The sequence below is a fragment of the Phyllostomus discolor genome, chromosome 13 (genome assembly GCF_004126475.2).
Source record: "Phyllostomus discolor isolate MPI-MPIP mPhyDis1 chromosome 13, mPhyDis1.pri.v3, whole genome shotgun sequence".
Lineage (NCBI taxonomy): Eukaryota > Metazoa > Chordata > Mammalia > Chiroptera > Phyllostomidae > Phyllostomus > Phyllostomus discolor.
In genome coordinates, this window is record NC_040915.2 from 66,354,443 (window position 1) to 66,371,134 (window position 16,692).

General features: G+C 46.5%; 1 protein-coding gene across 4 annotated transcripts in view; it reads right to left on the minus strand.

Moving 5' to 3' along the window:
- ETS1 (ETS proto-oncogene 1, transcription factor) overlaps positions 1 to 16,692 on the minus strand; it is a 128,505-nt gene that overhangs the window by 62,136 nt on the left and 49,677 nt on the right. Inside the window, exon 1 of one of the 4 annotated variants that reach the window (XM_028527418.2) lies at positions 2,091 to 2,547. The exons of 2 other annotated variants lie outside the window; for them this stretch is intronic. In XM_028527418.2, the coding sequence (XP_028383219.1) occupies positions 2,091 to 2,172 (82 nt within the window). In that variant the 5' untranslated portion in view covers positions 2,173 to 2,547. Of the gene's footprint in view, positions 1 to 2,090; positions 2,548 to 16,692 lie in introns of those variants that run through there. One more of the 4 variants, XM_028527417.2, reaches the window with a different exon arrangement.

Below are 16,692 nucleotides of genomic sequence, written 5' to 3' on the forward strand. Positions count from 1 at the left end.
CTAAGGTACGGATGTCACGCTCACACATGTTTCTAAACACTCAGAATTAAATGAACTAAAACTTGGTTATTCTGTATATGTATTTTCAAGTTTCTTCCTTTCTTTTCCCCAAGACAGTGCCAGAAATCAAATCTCATTACAATGAATGGCAGATTTTCATTACAATGACTGCCCAATTTCTTTAACCAGTTGAAATCGTACTGTAGTGAAGGCCATTTACAAAACGTAACCAGTGACTTGTAAACCTTTTTCTAAAAAGAGAGACAAATTGAGGTGCTTCTTATAATGGCTGGGACCATTGCAGTTAGGCCTTACTCTACCCATTTTACAGATGGAAAAACTAAGGTAGTTACATACTCAGGGTTTATTTTTTATCAAAAAGCAAAATAACAGCATAATATACTTAAATCCCTAATATTTAACATTTAATTCCCTTCAAAATTGCTTAACTGTTTTTCTGTGACCTAAAACATGTGTTACCAGCAACTCTGTTTCATTCCCAGCACACGGGACCCACTGTAGGTATGTGAACTGACATGTCTACTCAATATGCCCCCATGACCCAATCTGCGAACACACACCTGAACAAGCCCTTCTGAAGGAAGAGACCTGTTAGCTGAGTTTGTATCTCTGTGAAGAACTACCCTGTTACTTCTTGTATACATGGTTTGAATCAGTTGTGACTAAAGAACTTAATTCTGGCTTCTTTGAACCCCCAAATGAAACTGTCTTCCCAACATCGTTTTTGAGTTGCAGCTTTAAGTGCCGACAGTGTGCCTAAGGCCCTAGATGATCTCAGCATCGCTCCCACCATCCTCCGTCATCCCTGTGACAACAAACAAGCACCAGCCTTCTTTGTGCGCTTCCCAGTGATCAATACTGGGGTTGAGCGTTAGGGAGTCCAAGAGCAGAGGACATGCCATGTCTTCATTAACATTTCTGGGGGATCTCCAAACGACAAAACAGAGGCTTGGCTTGGGTTGAAACTTGAAGCAAATTCAGAAAGAGTTCAAATAAGCAACTCACTATGGCAGAGGCATTAAGTGTGTAAGCAAGCCACTGGAGCAGCAGCAGCAGCTCAACGCATTGATCAGCTGATACACAGCAGCACGTTACTGCTGTTAATTATTCTCCAGAAAGCATCACCTTTCCTCCGTATCCTTCTACATAGCTTTACCTCCAGAATCACTAATCTCCAAGGATAGCTGGCAGTTCCTTAACCTAAACGAAATCATCTTTTCGTCTTAAACTGCATTTACTCCATGAATAATGGAGTGTCAGACTCCATTAAACTGTTTAGCACCAAAAATCGTGCCTAGGGCAAAATGAAATTTCTTTCTTATCCCTTTCTTGCTAAAAAAATCTAAGAGGAGGATAACACCACCCACTTAACCAAAGACGACTCAAAGTCACGATGGGTGTTGGGACGTTTTCCCTCTTCTAACAAATCTTTAGCACCAGAGGGCAAATTTATGGTAGATTAGAAAGATGGATAAAGTGAGTGATCTGCATGAAAAGAATCAGTATGTTCCCTGAAGTTAAGATTTGTGTTTCAATTCCCCTCCCATCTCTTCGTCCTCAGTCCAGAAAAGTGGAGCTAGAAAGCAAGGGGGCATGTGACAGGGAGCTCAGGAAGGCAAGACATTCGAAAATGCCCTTGAAGGGCCATCCAGCTAGACACCTTTTCCCCTCTTACTGCTGGGGGGGCCCCCCATCAGGTCCATTTCTGGGGGACAAGGAGTCAGGGGATTCATATCTTCTGCGACAGTGTTCATCCCCCCAACGTTAGGAATAAAGCCAGAGGGTTCTCGCTCATTTGGACAAATAAAGAAATGGGAATGTGGGCGTTGAACATTCTATAAGCTTTTTCCCACTCCTCACAAAACCACAGCTGTGAAAATAAATACCACTCCCCAAACAAGGGTCTCAGGCCACCAACAGTCCTCCTCTTCCTCTCTCCAGCTGCCACTAGCATCGCCCCGCAGGCAGAAACGCACTGCCTGGAAGGAAATTGAGAGGCAGGGAGAAGCGGAGGAGACCCTGGCCGAGAGCTGGGGTGTGCGCCTCGGCGGTCACCACTCACCACTCACCCGGGGAGGGGAAAAGCTCCAGATCGACTTTTTCCGTCTTGATCATGGTGAGAGTAGGTTTGAGATCGACGGCCGCCTTCATGGTGCCAGGAGTAGGGGACAGACAGGATGATGGCAAGTTTGCTGTTATTCTTGTTTGTCTTTTTAATGGGGATTTGTAACAGGGGAAAGGGGACGGGAGCAATCCGACTTTCTTCCCTAAAAATCTCAAATTCTCGCCACCTTTCCCCCGCGCCCAGAAGGTGCGCGCCCAGCACTCTCTAGCGAAGTTGGCACTTTGCGGGAAAGTCCGCGCTCCGGGTCCCAGGCTCGCCTGTGCCGCGGCGCTCCCTCCTCGCCGGTGCCCGCTCCCTCCTCTCGGCCGCCGGCTGCCTCAGCTCGTCCCAGTTCCCTGGAGCCCTCCCTCCCGCGCGCGCTCTTCCCTCCTCTTTAGGGCGTTTCTCTCTGAGCGGAGCTAGGCGCTGGGTTTGCGCCTCTTTCCCCACTGCCCGCCTCACCACCCCCTCCAACCTCATCCCCCACCCCTACCCCGCCCCACCGGGACCTCCGCAGGGGGGAGGGAGGGCGGGGCGGGGCGGAGGGGCGGGGCCGGGCGGGTGGCGGCTGGCAGGACCCGCGGCCAATTGCTAGCTGCCGCCCAAAGCGAAAGAAAGGTGGGCGGAGCTCCCGGCGCTGCTCCGGCTCCCCGAGGACCCTGCTGAAAGGCCACGGAGTAGTAGGCGTGGAACGGTGTGCTCGCCCGGTGGTGTCCCGGGCACGGAGGCGCAGGGCCGCGGGGAGGGGGCTGCGTGCGGAACCTCCTCTACCACTTTGGAAAAGTCCCCCTGATTCTCCACGCATTCTTGAGGGATTGGTCATCCGCTCAGGCCCTCTCCCGGTACCAGCATAGTTTTCGAAGTGCGTGTGCATCATTCATTCACAAAGACTGACACACAGGACGTGAGGCATGCCAGGAAGGGGTTATGCGTGCAAGCAGGCGTAGAACACTCGCGAGCCAGTGTCCTCAGGGGGCTTTAGGGAGACTGGACTCCAACCCGTGAGTCAGGAATCAGTGGGGAGGGTGTTTCTGGAGACACTTTCAGAATCCACCAGAGCAATCAAGAATAGATGGACCTGCCCTTGATAAGCATCGAGCCCAAGGCAGCCTACCGGGGACCCCAAACACAGAGGCCCAAATTCTGCTACAGGAGATTGGGCGAGTCCAGAACAGCCCAGACTAGAATCAGTCTTGGGCTTCCAGGAGCTTCAGTTTTCCCCACAGCAGTGCTGGTGCAGAAGGGGGAAGCTATGGTTCCATCCCTCTGATTATCTCACCATTGGCCAAAATTTTGTCCTTCCTTTGTACAGACTCTCCTCTCTTGGATCAAACTGACTGCTACCTCTATTAGATGAAACCTACCACCATTCCCACCCCAAAAAGGGATGCAGAGGCTCTGTGGCTTTGAATTTCTGGAGTACACCATCCATGACACAACAACAGCACACAGCCCCTGTTCCATTTGGGAACTGCAGACACTTCGGACACCACACAGGATCCTGAATAATTAATGACTTGCCACTGATACACTGGTTATCATAAGTGGCGAGAGCTGGTCTTAATTAACATTAATCAGTAGTTAGAAAAGCACATACCTCTACTCATATGTATAGCTAGGACCAGACATTGACCTCTACCTTTGAGTAACTAGAAGAATAAATATAAATTTTTCTGAACAGCCTCGGAGAAAGCTATTTTAATAGATATTTTTCCCAATTTCTAAGCATATGTTACGTTGAACTCCCACACATGCCTGTAACTGTAACCTCTGCCTCGGATAAATTGTAACACACCGGCTTACCTTCATCTAATCCCAGGTTAGTCTCCCTGAAGCATTCTAACTTGCAGGCTTTCCCCAACAAATGAGGGAAGGAACCAGGAATACAAAGTATAATAAATCTTGAACTTCTGGTTCAAACTTCAAATCATGCCCCTCCTTCAGTAACCAGAGGAAACTACTTGTATGGGATCATCCTAATTTTTGAAGGATTGTTGTAATCCAGCTGTGTTTCCAAAAGGTATGAGAAAACAATGCTGGCCCCCAGATGACAAGAACAGACATTTCTGATCCTGGGAAAAGCTGGGGGAAACAGCTGATGAATGAATTGTGCATTCACACATCCAAATGAGCCGCAAAGAAAAGAAATCTCGAGCCAATCCTGCCTTACCCACTAGGAATACATTAGCAGAAGAACTGAGCAAATCAAGTGATGCTTTGAGAAATTTTGTTTCATTGATGTTTTTTTAAGAAGATGATGGGTTTTGTTTTCATTCAAGTACGAGGACTTCTCTATTTTCAAAAGCTTCCTCAGAACAAGTCCTTTCTCTCTTCCCCAGTTGGCTCCGCAGCTTTCTTTTCCAGGCTAACCCACACAAGGCTTCTAATGCCAACCCCCCACCCCAAAATGAAACACTGAAAGGGCCCTCCCTGATTAACTATAAACACTTTCCACTCTAGCAGTGGGGGATCCGTTCCTTCAGTTCAACAGTGGCAACTCACTGTGACAGTCACCCTTCTCTAACCCACCCGTCCGGAAGCACAGAAATTCAAACCGTGTGACAGTTGCAGCCAAGGAATGGGATTGGCAACGTGGCAAGGTTGGGGAGGTAGCCAGGAGCCACCAGAGACCTCCCAGAAAGTTCCACCAAGATGAGCTAATCATGAGTATAGATGTTATCAAAAGTTGTCCTTTGACCTTCTGGCTGAAACCTCCCTTAGGACAAGATGAGCTGATATGGACAAATTCAAATACTGCAAATGTCCACTTCATCAATTATTTTTTTTTTTTTTTTTTTTTTTTTTTTTTTTTTTTAAAGATTTTATTTATTTATTTTTAGAGAGGGAAGGAAGGGAGGGAGAGAGAGAGAGAGAAACATCAATGTGCGGTTGCTGGGGGTTATGGCCTGCAACCCAGGAATGTACCCTGGCTGGGAATCGAACCTGGGACACTTTGGTTCCCAGCCCGCGCTCAGTCCACTGAGCTACGCCAGCCAGGTCATCAATTAGTTTTGATCAATGAAAATTTTGTTCTCTTTAGGACACAAGTAGATTTTTCTAAATGTTCTTCTGGACTTTAGACGCCATTTCTGTCTTACCATATCTTAAAAGTAATGCCTACCCCGGTGGCTGACACATGGCAGATGGTCCATAAATATGTGTCGAATGATGAGCCATCAACTTCCTGGTCACGTAGACTTCTGCTTTGCCACCAGCTCTTTCGAAGCCAAAGGTCAAGTGAGTCTGACATGCTCTGGCTCGTGGAGATGAACTAAAACGTGTCGGTGACTCTGACGTCGGTCTGCCCTGTTTCTGGCGTGGCAGAGCAGAACCTCTAATTCCCCAGCCCTCCTGTCACTTCCGTTCATTTGTGCCTCAGTTTCCCCACCAGCAAAACAAGATCATCTGAGCCCTGTCTTCCACTTGGCAAGCTGTTCCTAGGTTATATCTGATGTTTAAGGCATGCAAGGAAAATCTACCAAGGACATACTTCTTAGGGTTTTTTGTAATGTGGAATTCTGTTCCTCCCGACCTTGGGAGAAAACAGAACTGTATTGTTAAGTATTCCTTAAACTTGGGGAATTACATCCAGCAAGTGTTGAGGCTCCCTAAACCAGGAACATCCTGTCAGTAAGGATCAAAAAAATAAAGCCTGCAGAAGTTGAAGGACAGGGGTGTGGAACTGGACTTACTGTATAAAGAAAATAGTCCCATTTTTTATAAGAATCTCCTGGGGTATGCAAATAAATAAACAAACAAACGTTCTCAGTCGAATTCCTCCCTCAACTCCACCCCAACTTCAATAAAAACTAAATATTGAAATACACCTGATTTCAAAGCCGCGGAAGACAGACTCTTCCTCTCCCGAAGCAGGCTAGACTAAGGTGTCTATTTCCTGAATTTTGATCTTCGACGAACCGAAGGACCTCTGAGTTCCGAGCGCACACAGGCTTTGTTAGAGGTGCAGTACAAAACCATCCAGACCACTAACGGCTGGTCCCGAACAGGCTGGTGACTCACAGATGTTAATTTACTGGTTTGAAGGTAAGATTTCTTTTTAAAATGAAGAAAAACTCCTCAATGAACAACCTGTCTGAGTTTGTGGCTGTTTTGCTTTGAGAAAAGGCAAGTCTCGTCACAGAAGCTTCGGCTTCTGAAGCCGAGTTCTGAAGCAGAGGTTCCTCTGTGATAAGCTGAGCGATTAGAAAACGCAGGGGGCAGAACGTGCCTGGAGCTTCCGTCCCCCATTATCAAGCAGCCGTAAAATGGAAAATCGGAGAGTGCAAGAAAAATGAAAATACGGCTCTTAATTGAACTCTGATGTCAAAAGGCCTTAAGGTCAATTCAGGAACCCAAGTGGGGGGCTCCTACGTCGGAGCTGTCACTGAATGCGGGCCAGCTCTGTGACCTCACCAAAGCCACTTAACCTTTCTTGTGTCGTAACCTCATCTCTGTTTCAGGGAGTAAAATCACCCCTGGCTCTCCCTACCATGTAATAATACAGACTCATTAGCTATTGTTTAGATGGTACAATAAACAATGAGCAAGAAGGGGAGCGGCAGACAGGAGGGAAGCAGGAGGAGGGACTGCGGGAGGGGGTGGCGGCACGGAACAAGATGGGGGGGTGCAGAAGACTTGGGGCCTATTTGCCTGGGGAAAGCTCTCCATAATAAAACCAAGATGAAAGTGAGTAGTGTGGGCTATGGAGGAAGGCTCAGGTTCAAATTCTTGCTCTACCAGCTAACCCGCTGAATCACTACACATAAGTCACACAGTCCTGAACCTCAGCTCCTCCACGTGTGAAGTAGGGATAATAATAGCGCCCACCTTTTAGGGTGGTTTGGAAGATTAAATGAGAAAAACACGTACAAAGAAATTAGCACAGCGTCAAGGTCAGAAAGAGTGCTAGATTAATGTTAAATCATTGTTACTGTCGTTAAGATCCAGTACAAGGTAGAATACTGGAGAAATCACATTCCGTCTTTCTGTGGTCATCCCCTTTGCAGAGCAGGTGGACCCTCTATTTCCCTGAGCTGTCTCCAGGCAGAGATCGGGAGGATGCCCATGCCGAATCTAAAAATCTCCCCAAGCCTCCTCCCTTAGCTCCTGATTTGAGAAGTCACCAGTTTTGGTATCAGTTGGGAAACTCCCGCACTACCTGACTGGAAGAGAAAACTGTGCATTTGTATTTGGTTTAAGAGCCACAGGAAACCATTGTGGTTCCAATGCAAAAGGAAGATCATGTGTGGTGGCTCTTTGGAGACGAAACCTAAGTCTTGGCTTTGTCATGTGTTAGAATTAGATGAGTCTCTTAGAGAGAGACAAGTCCAGCCCTCCCATTTACCAGAGGGGTTGGGAAACGAATTTGAGAGAGTAAGTAAGTCATTCTGCCCAAGGCCACACAGCCTGAAAAAGGCAGCGTCAGGGCTAGAAGGGGACCCCATGACTGAAGTTCTCCTCTGGCAGCTCCTTACATTTACAGATGGCGCTTTTGCTGTGGAAGCCACTGCCATTCAGCGTGGTCTGTTGCCGGACACCCCTGAGACACGAAGCAGGGTACAATGTACACTGGAACAGATAGATGATCAGACAATTTCTAGGAATCTAATCATCTCTTCACTGAATGTGTTGGCTCGGGGCAAGTACATTACAGGATAACCACACTATCATTCCCTGTGCAAGACAGTTTGGCATGGGCTGTAAGGAGAAAAGGGGTCTGGGTTTGCTCCATCGCCGTCTGCAGTTTCTTTAGACTGTAATTATGAGCCATTCAGCTGCATCTGCAGCCCCAACAATGTGGGATGGATTGGCCCCATCCACAGACCAGGAGACATTTTAAAATCCACAGTTTAGACATCACGTATTCCGCTTGCAGCAAATCTGACCCCAATCACACAGAAAGAGGCGGGCAGCTGCAAGGCAAGGCTATGGGGTCCTGAGGCTTCCCCCCACACCCAGAGGGGCAGCCTGAGCATGTTTCCCAGGAATGTGGCTCCCTCCCAGGCAGGGATAATGCAGAAGGCCCGCTGCCCTGTAAGCCTTTGGGGATCATGTAATTTGGATTCCAATTTAAGTTGTCCTAAATTGGCCTCCTGGGGAGGTGGAGGGATGATGGTATTAGCAGAGATGGCGGGAGAACCAGTGTTCTTTAATAACACGGCAGAGGAAGAAAACCAGGCTCCTAGCAAGGTGCTCGGTGCCCCTGAGAACAGGCTCCTGGCTCCTCCCCAGGATGCAGGTGGTTTCATCTGCTGAGAGGCAAAGGCCCCCCTCTGATCTCGCCCTGCTCTGCTCTTGGTTACAAAGACAACATCAGACTTCAAAACAGATGTTCTCTGCAGTTGTGGTCTGCATCTCAAATTAAGATAATTCTATTGTGGAATCTTCCCCCCTTCTCCTCCCTCTTTCATTTTCAAATGCCAAGTCAATTGCCCCAAAGGACTAGCATTTACCACCCTCGAGATGAAGGAGCAGAGATGGGGTGGAGAATTTCTTCACCCTGTCCTTGATACTGGAAGCCAGACAGAGGAAGCAGATAATACCAGAGGAAGAATACCCCAGACAGGAAATGGGACGATGGTATTGGCAGAAGCAGTAGCAGGAACCTCCCTTGGGAACAGTGGAAGGATAAGCTGGGGGCCAGAAGGAAGGGGAGGCTGGGACATGAGGAGGTAGCGTCACAGCAATCCCATGTCTTTATCCTTCTAGGACCTAAAACCCCAAGATTCCAAAATGAAGGTAAAGCCTGGTGATATATCCGGTGGTTCACAGAGCCAATGTCACTGCCCTGCGTGGCCAGTAGTGATGAAACGACAGTAAAATAAATCAATAGGGGGCTTCAGTCCTGAGCAGTTGCAAGGGACACAGAGTAGAATGGAGGTGACAGGGTCTCAGCAGGTCACAGAAGATGCAAATGAAGGTCAAACCAAAAATCGACACTGAACACAGAGGCTCTTTCTCAGTGTTTTCCCCACGTGAACATTTGCTGTATGCAAAGAATTTCCCTTCCCATCCCCTCAAGGTACCGCTTTTGTGCTCAGCAGCCTGTGCACCCCCCTGGTGCCCATTTGAACATGCACGCTGCCTCCCACGCTGCCTCGGGGCAGGGACCCGTTTCAGTCGTCCTTGTAGCCTAGGTGCCCAGCTCGAGACAGGGCTGCTCAGTAAACTGTGCTGATTATCTAATTAAAGAACAGATAACCTCCTAGCCTCCCAGAGACAGATCTTTCACTCAGATATCTTCCAGTTTTTGTGAGACTTAAATTTCCTCAAAGTTTAAGGCTAAAAAGATAACCAAGTGACTCTTTTCCAACTGAAAGGTCTTTCTAAACTATGTTTTCTCCTCTCCTTGCATCTCCTGCTGCCCAGCCCCTTAAAGCAAAATGTTGCCTAGGGTCACCTCAGTTGCTACATTTTTCATCTGAGTATATTTGGGCACAGCTGTTGGTGAAAATGGCATTCAGCCCACCACAAAGCAAACTGCTTGTTTTGTTGTTGACCTGAACTTCCCTATAGCTCACTGTTCAGAGTCTCAGACTGCTGCTCAGAAACAGCCTTCAGGGATTTCTGAACTTTAAGTTGAATCTTTTATTGCCCTGATTATCATGAAGATAAGATGCACTCACTATATTCATTATTTGTAAAGACAAGAGAATGCACGCAGTGGACCCAATTTTCCCCGTGAATAGATTGTTAGACACTTTATGGGGAGCCCTGTGCCTGTTAGAATTCCCCTCCACCTTCTCAAATTTGCTATAAGTGGCCAGGCCCCCAGAAGCATTGCACTGTTGGAATCCTTTGGCCACACTGGCGCATCCCCTACGGTAAGGAAGGGGACAGGCTGAAAGTGGGAATGGGGGCGGGAAGGGGAGGGTGAGTCAGCCAAGCCCCTCCCACCTCGCAGGTGGTGCAGAGGCACAGAAGGCCTGAAGTCTCTTGCTGGCTGGTCTGTGGTTGCCTTCTCCTCTCCACACTTAAGTGGTTATATCTGCTAATGAGCAACAGAGATGTGTCAGCGGGAAAGCAGACTGATCTTAAACCATAGAAACCAAAGATAACAGGTTTGGTTGGGACCCATCACTGCCCCTGAGCTGTGCTGGGTGGGGATCAGGAGCACACGCTCTTTGGCATCACTTCCTTCAGATCCGAGTTCATATAAGAGGCCCAAGGAAACATGGAACGTCTCACACTGAGAATATCTCACTAGCCAGTAAAACCAACGTTCTCTGAGTCCATCATCGCATTCATCTAGGACATCTCACGCAGGAATCCGTTTCCATCTGACCTTTAGCATTCTTCACTGCACAACATTATTGGGGTCTAAAGACTTCATGCAAATCCTCCCTTTGCCCCTGCTGAATCTAGTAACAAAGGCAGTGCAATGCAGAGCTCTTCTTAAATTCTCTTGCTGTTACAGGTCTGAAAAATGTGCCCAGAATCTGAGTTCCGTGAACATGCAGGAAGGTAAACCCATTAAAAAACAACTCTAGGGCACCTAGTGTAATGATTCATATTTAGAATTTACTGAGCACCAACTGTGTCGCTGATAGGAAGTTGACAGTTGAAAAACAACCTCAAGAAGGGATATGTCAACTTCTCTGGGATTACAGCTCACATTTAATTTTCTGCTCTTAAGGGCCAAGAAGAGACGGAGCCTCCTTTAATTTACAGGAAGCCAGCTGCGCTCACTCGGCCCCTTGCATCACCCTTGTGACGGAGGCGGAATGCAGCACGTGGTCTGGCAATGATGCATGAGGTGGAACAGACCCCAGCTCACGTCTCGTCTATCTAGATGGGCTCCTATACAATAAAATCCTTTCTTCCTTCAAGTTGGTGAAGAGGAGAGATGCACACTCCACCATGTGTGACATGTAAGGAGGCGCCATTTAATCAGTCGGGCCTGGGAAGCACTTTCAAGCATTCAGCACTCGAAATCCTAAGTAATTATAGGTAACGTGGGGAATGAGGAAAGTAGAAAATATAGAAGTTCCTTCTTTGTGGAAGTGTGTTTCACCAGATTGATCAGAAACACGTGTTTTCCCCAGACTGGGAACCCATCCTGAAAGACTTCATCACCAAAAGGCTTTGGGTGGGAAGTGCCACTAGGGACCCTTTGGGGAGGGGAGAGGAGGGGCGAGGAAGGTGCAGCTGGGTGGGGAGCTGGCCGCAGACTGTGGGAGGAAAACATACTCCGCAGGCAGCTCTCTTGGGGAAGGTTCCCAGAAGACATCCCTTTCCAGGAATGAAAAATTCTAAATAATGCAGAGAATTGTTAAGCATCAAAAAGATGATGGACTTTTCTTTCAGGGAATTCCGTAACACTGAGAGAGACCAGATGGCTGGCAGCAACCAGTCCAGATCCAGGAAAGGCCCAGCCTCCTCATACCTTCCTCATTCTCAGTGAGCTAACATGTTCTCTTGTGGATGCTATTGGGTTTTTAATTGAACTGAATTCACTATATTGTGGAGGTAAGGAGACACTTCCAAATACATATCCATGTTTGCAAATAGCCTATATAAAGACCTGCAGTTTCTTGCCAAATGGACTACGAGGCTTTGGTTTCCTGGCTGCAGACAACGTACTGCGGAGGCAACGTAGGCGATTGGGAAAGAGCACAGGCTCCGGCAGAAGACAGACAGCAGTTTGGGTCTGGCCCTGGCCATTCTCCAGCCATCAGTGCTTCGGCCTCTGAAAGCCTCAATTTTTTCACCTGTGGCATGGAGCCGAGCACAGTGCCCAGGTCACAGAGTCAAACTGAATGTGGATCGAATAGATGTCATGTGACTCATACTGTGTTGGATACAGAGGGTGCACTCAACAACACTTCATTGCTGTTTTTAATTTGAAAACATAAGTGTGACTTTGGATGTAGTGAGTATAAGATTGTTGTGGAAGCTCACTCAAACTGTGGCACATAGTGTTCTCCAAAGATATTAGGACACGGTGGCCCCTCTTGGTGTGTGCTATTAAAATCATGACATAAAGATAAAGATAATTTTAGGTCTGAGTCTGCAAACTGCACAAATTCTGACACCAAGCCTCTTGGGTGGAAGGGGATTGGTTCCTACTGTATAGATGTGAAATGTGGTTGTGGAAATTCTAATCGTGTGTTCACAGCTACATTATACATTAGCAGCAAATAGAAACATATGTACCCTCTAGGATTCCTTCCAATGTTGGATTCTTTCCACTCTGGGTTGCAGGTTTGGTACCTATTCAGTGATTTTGTACCACCTGAGCAAAACAAGATCTTCCACAAACAGCCTCGTCAGTTGGCTTTCAAGCTGGTCAGCCATTTAGCAGAATCTTCTACACTGTCCAGCACACGCCCTATACCATGCTCTGAGGCCGGCTCCAAACCACCACCCGTTAGGCAATATACCACTGCACTCACTTCATGCAAGTCTTTCACTGTATGACCCCACCTCACATTTTCCTTACCTAATTCCTTTCCTAACAGACAAAAGTTTTCTAAGAGCTTAAGTTGTGCTGTAAACCTGCACCTCTAACCATCCCTAGTTGGGCCATACACGTGCGTTTAGTTCCAGAATGTTGGACCCCACATAGCACTCCCTCTGAGCTTGGACTTGTTACCCAGAATTCAGCTGAAGTGTTTTACTTGCTGGTGGCAACTGCCTATGCTGACCAGTTGCCCAAAGAACCCAGGGAAAGGTATTCTCATTGCCACTGTGGCCACCCATCAGCCATCAGCACATCATTGCTTGTCTGTTGCCCTCTCACAACACAGATTTCACTATTGAGCGGGCATCAGCTACATAATTTGTCTGCTGGCACTACCGGTGCCTGGCACCGAGCCATCAAAGCTGGCAGCATGGAATATATGTGGTCTTCACACTGGTTGCTTGTTCCGTTTTGGCGAGATTAACGCCGTATCATTGGGAAAGTGAACTTAATTGGTTTTCTGGGAGTACTTAGTTAAGTCACCCCGCCTCAGCTCCAAGTTGATTAAAGTGTAGCTTTGCCCTTTCCAACAAGCATAGCAAATAAATGATGGGGAAGTACTCCAAAATGCACATGGCCGGGTCCTCTCATTCTTTCTTTTTTTTCCTAGTGACTTTGGGGAGGTTTGGGCACTGATCCTGCACACACAATACTGTTCTTGTTCTTCTTTTCTCTACAGAGCAGCCTTGAATAGCTCTGTCTAAAAGTATAAGCAGGGGCAGCCCTAGGCTCCAAGAGATCAGAGCCCTCATGCTGGGCCAGAACAAAGACCCTGCTTTTCCCCAACAATTAGCCCTGCAAAGAAGGACATCTATCTCCCTCTATTAAAACCACCACGTGCCTTCAAGTCAGCCCATTGTAAAGCTAATTAAATAACACGCCTCTCTCCCCATGCAGGTCTCCTGATTAGCTTTCCTCTGTGCAAAACCTCTGCAAAGTGCCTAGAGATAGACAAACCAGTGCTCCACTTCTTACAAGCTCCCCCATCGGCCTTTGAAAAGCCATCTTCTCCACGGTGTTTCCTTGGTTCATGCTGCATATTCACCCCTAGCTCAGACCTAGAGTTACCTCCAGCTTCATGGAATAGATGAAATTTCCTATTTTTAAAAATAAATGATTTGGGAAGGAAAAGTTTCTGCCACCGTGTAAAAATCTCTGGTGTGGATCTGCCGGCATCACACTTTGAAAGTGCTGCCCTCCCCACCAGCAGGGAGCATTTATGGAGGGCTTACACCCAAATTCTCAGAGCCCGGGGAAGATGCAGCCAGGGCAGCCACAGGCAGGTCTCCACTCAGGTCATAGTCCTCAGACCTGTGTGAAAGAGAAGGTTCCTCGGAGAAAGATCAGAGAGGAAGGCGGAAATAAGAGGACACATTGTGGCCACGATTTTTTTAAAACATGTTGTAGAAATAAATTCCTTCAAAGACTTCTGCTTGCTAACCAGAGATAATCCAACTGTAGCCTGGAAGGCCAAAACTGTCCCCTGCCCACCTTTCAAGGACATGTCACTTCTTTCCCTCAAAGGGACCCTGCATCCCAATGACCTGGGACTTGTTCGAGTCCTCTGAATACACCCTGCGGCTTCACCCTTGCATGCACTGTCCCTTTCTGGGAAGCCCTGGTCCACCTGTCCGGCTCATCTGTCAGGACACAGCTGCAAACACCACCCCCGTCCCCACAAAGGCTTCCAGGTTCTTCCTGGACATAGTCCTGTACGTCCTCCTCTGTGTTCTCAGGACAAATTGCTTCCAATCGGCACATTCAGGCTCTGGCCAAGCACTCACTACATGGCCGAAAAGCAGCTCAGCCTTCTAGGGTGGGACCCATATTCTATCCAAGCTTCCATTTCCAGCTTAAAACCCAGTAGCAACCATAGTAACAAAGTAGCTGCTTAATCAATGTTGAAAGACTAGATAATGGAATAAATGAATGAGTGAATGAAATAATGAATAAAAGGATGAATGAATAAAATGACCATTCAAGATTCTACAGGACTGGAAACAGTAGAAACAGGCCTACTGCCAGCTCCGCTATGGATGGCCTGTGCACTAGGAAAACAATATTAACATTTTAAGACACAGTTCTCTCTACTTGAAATTATCCAGCCTCGTGTACATCTACACACACACATACACACACACTTTTTAGATACAATATTTTTTTAATAATAAAATTGAAGGAGACACAGCCAGCCATTTTCTAAATCTTTTTAATAGCTCAAGAGCTTAACTTTTCAAACCAACTCCAGTCTTTGAGGCTTCTAGCTCATTTAATTTTTAGACCCCACAAACCTTTCCTTCCAAATGTTCTTATGAAGACTCACTAATTTGCTTGCATGCCCTATGCAGATGAGGGATGACTAAATTATAAAGAAATCCCATACAGTTTAAATTTTCCATGAAATGGTCATGGGCCTCAAAATTAGCATTAAAAACATTAACGCACTTGGCAAAACAGAATTTGAACTCTGCCAAAGCCCCAGACATTTAAACACAACCAAAGTCATTGAATGATTCCAATTCTTAAATCACAAAGCCTTGTAGCAAAAATCACTGCCTAAGGATCCTTGTATAAATTTACTTCTACATAGGATGACATTTGGGATCAGTCTTTGGCTTGTTATTTTACCACCACAATCTCAATTTTAATAAGATGTGTTTTTCTAGTATTTGAGGATGCCTTCCATGTAGGGAGAGAAATTGAGGCACAAAGACACAGAGGAGATTCTGTGGTTGTGTGGTAGCCATCACAGTAATGAGTAATCACATCACCAAAAGCACTCATAACCTTCAACCTGAGCCCGAGGGAGCAAACACTGCCGTTCCCTGGGCAGGCGCTCTGCTCCGGCAGGCCTCCTACTGCTGAAGCGGAATGCTCACTATCAAATGATCAGAGAGGGTTGAAGGCTGTAAAATTAAACTTGGGCTAGCAAGAAGCTCTTTATGACTCCCCTTTACCGTAGTGCACCTCCATTTTTAACATCTTGCCTTAAGGCAGGCTCACCCAAGACCTCTGATGAATGAAGGCACATAGAGCTGAATTGTATGTAGAACCATCTCCGCATGATGCCCCTTGGTATGAATACAAAGCAGCCATTGAGCACTGAGCATGTAAAAACCACACCTGTTAATTCATCAAGGACAGGTCAAATAAACTACATGGCAGGAATACTTTGTTACAAAAAGATAAATAGAGAACATGGTAGAAAGAGAAGAATGATTGGAAATGACTGTGAGTGTGAATGCCATATTAATCAAGTAGAAATATGAGATGCACATAATCAATGCATTTTAATCAAAGAACATAAGGTAAGAAATATGTATTGTAAACGTGAGTACTGTCATGGAGATACTGGGTAAAGGAATTACGTACCCTGGGTAAACACAATGTTATGAAGGCCTTAGAAAACAGCCTACTTTACGTGGGATAGAAATAGCTGCTCTAAATCCAATTGAGATTTTAAGCAATACCAAAAGGCGTAAGTAGACAAATCAGGAACCATCTCGTTAAAGACAGGAAGGGCCGGGAACTGACTGTACAGAGCAGCCTGTGGATAGTTCGTGTCAATACGTTCCAGTTAGCAGGTTATTTAAGTAATGACTTCAGGGTAACCTGGCTGTGTAACCCTGCGAATGGGACTCCTCAGAAGAGTAATTAAGAGACATCCATTACATGCTATCTTCATAGGGTTTGAGTCATTTTATTTTTTTACTTCATTTTATTTTATTTTTTAAATTATAGTTTACATTCATTATTATTCTCTATTAGTTTCAGGTGTACAGCATAGTGCTTAGACAATCCTATACCTTACAGCATCCATCTGGCCCCATGCAAGGTCGTTACAATATTATTGACTATTTTCTGTGCTGTACTCTACATCCCCGTGACTATCCTGTAACAGCCAATTCTTACTTCTTCATCCCTTTACCTCTTTCACCCAGTTGCCCACACCCTCTGTCCCCGGGGCAACCAACAGTCTTTTCTCTATGTCGTCAATGAGTCTGTTTGTTTTGTTTGTTCACTTAAATTGTCCTTTTGTTCAGGTCATCTTAAGCCCTTTAGGTGTCAAAGCTCAGAAATAGATGTGAGTAAGCACCGCTCCTTT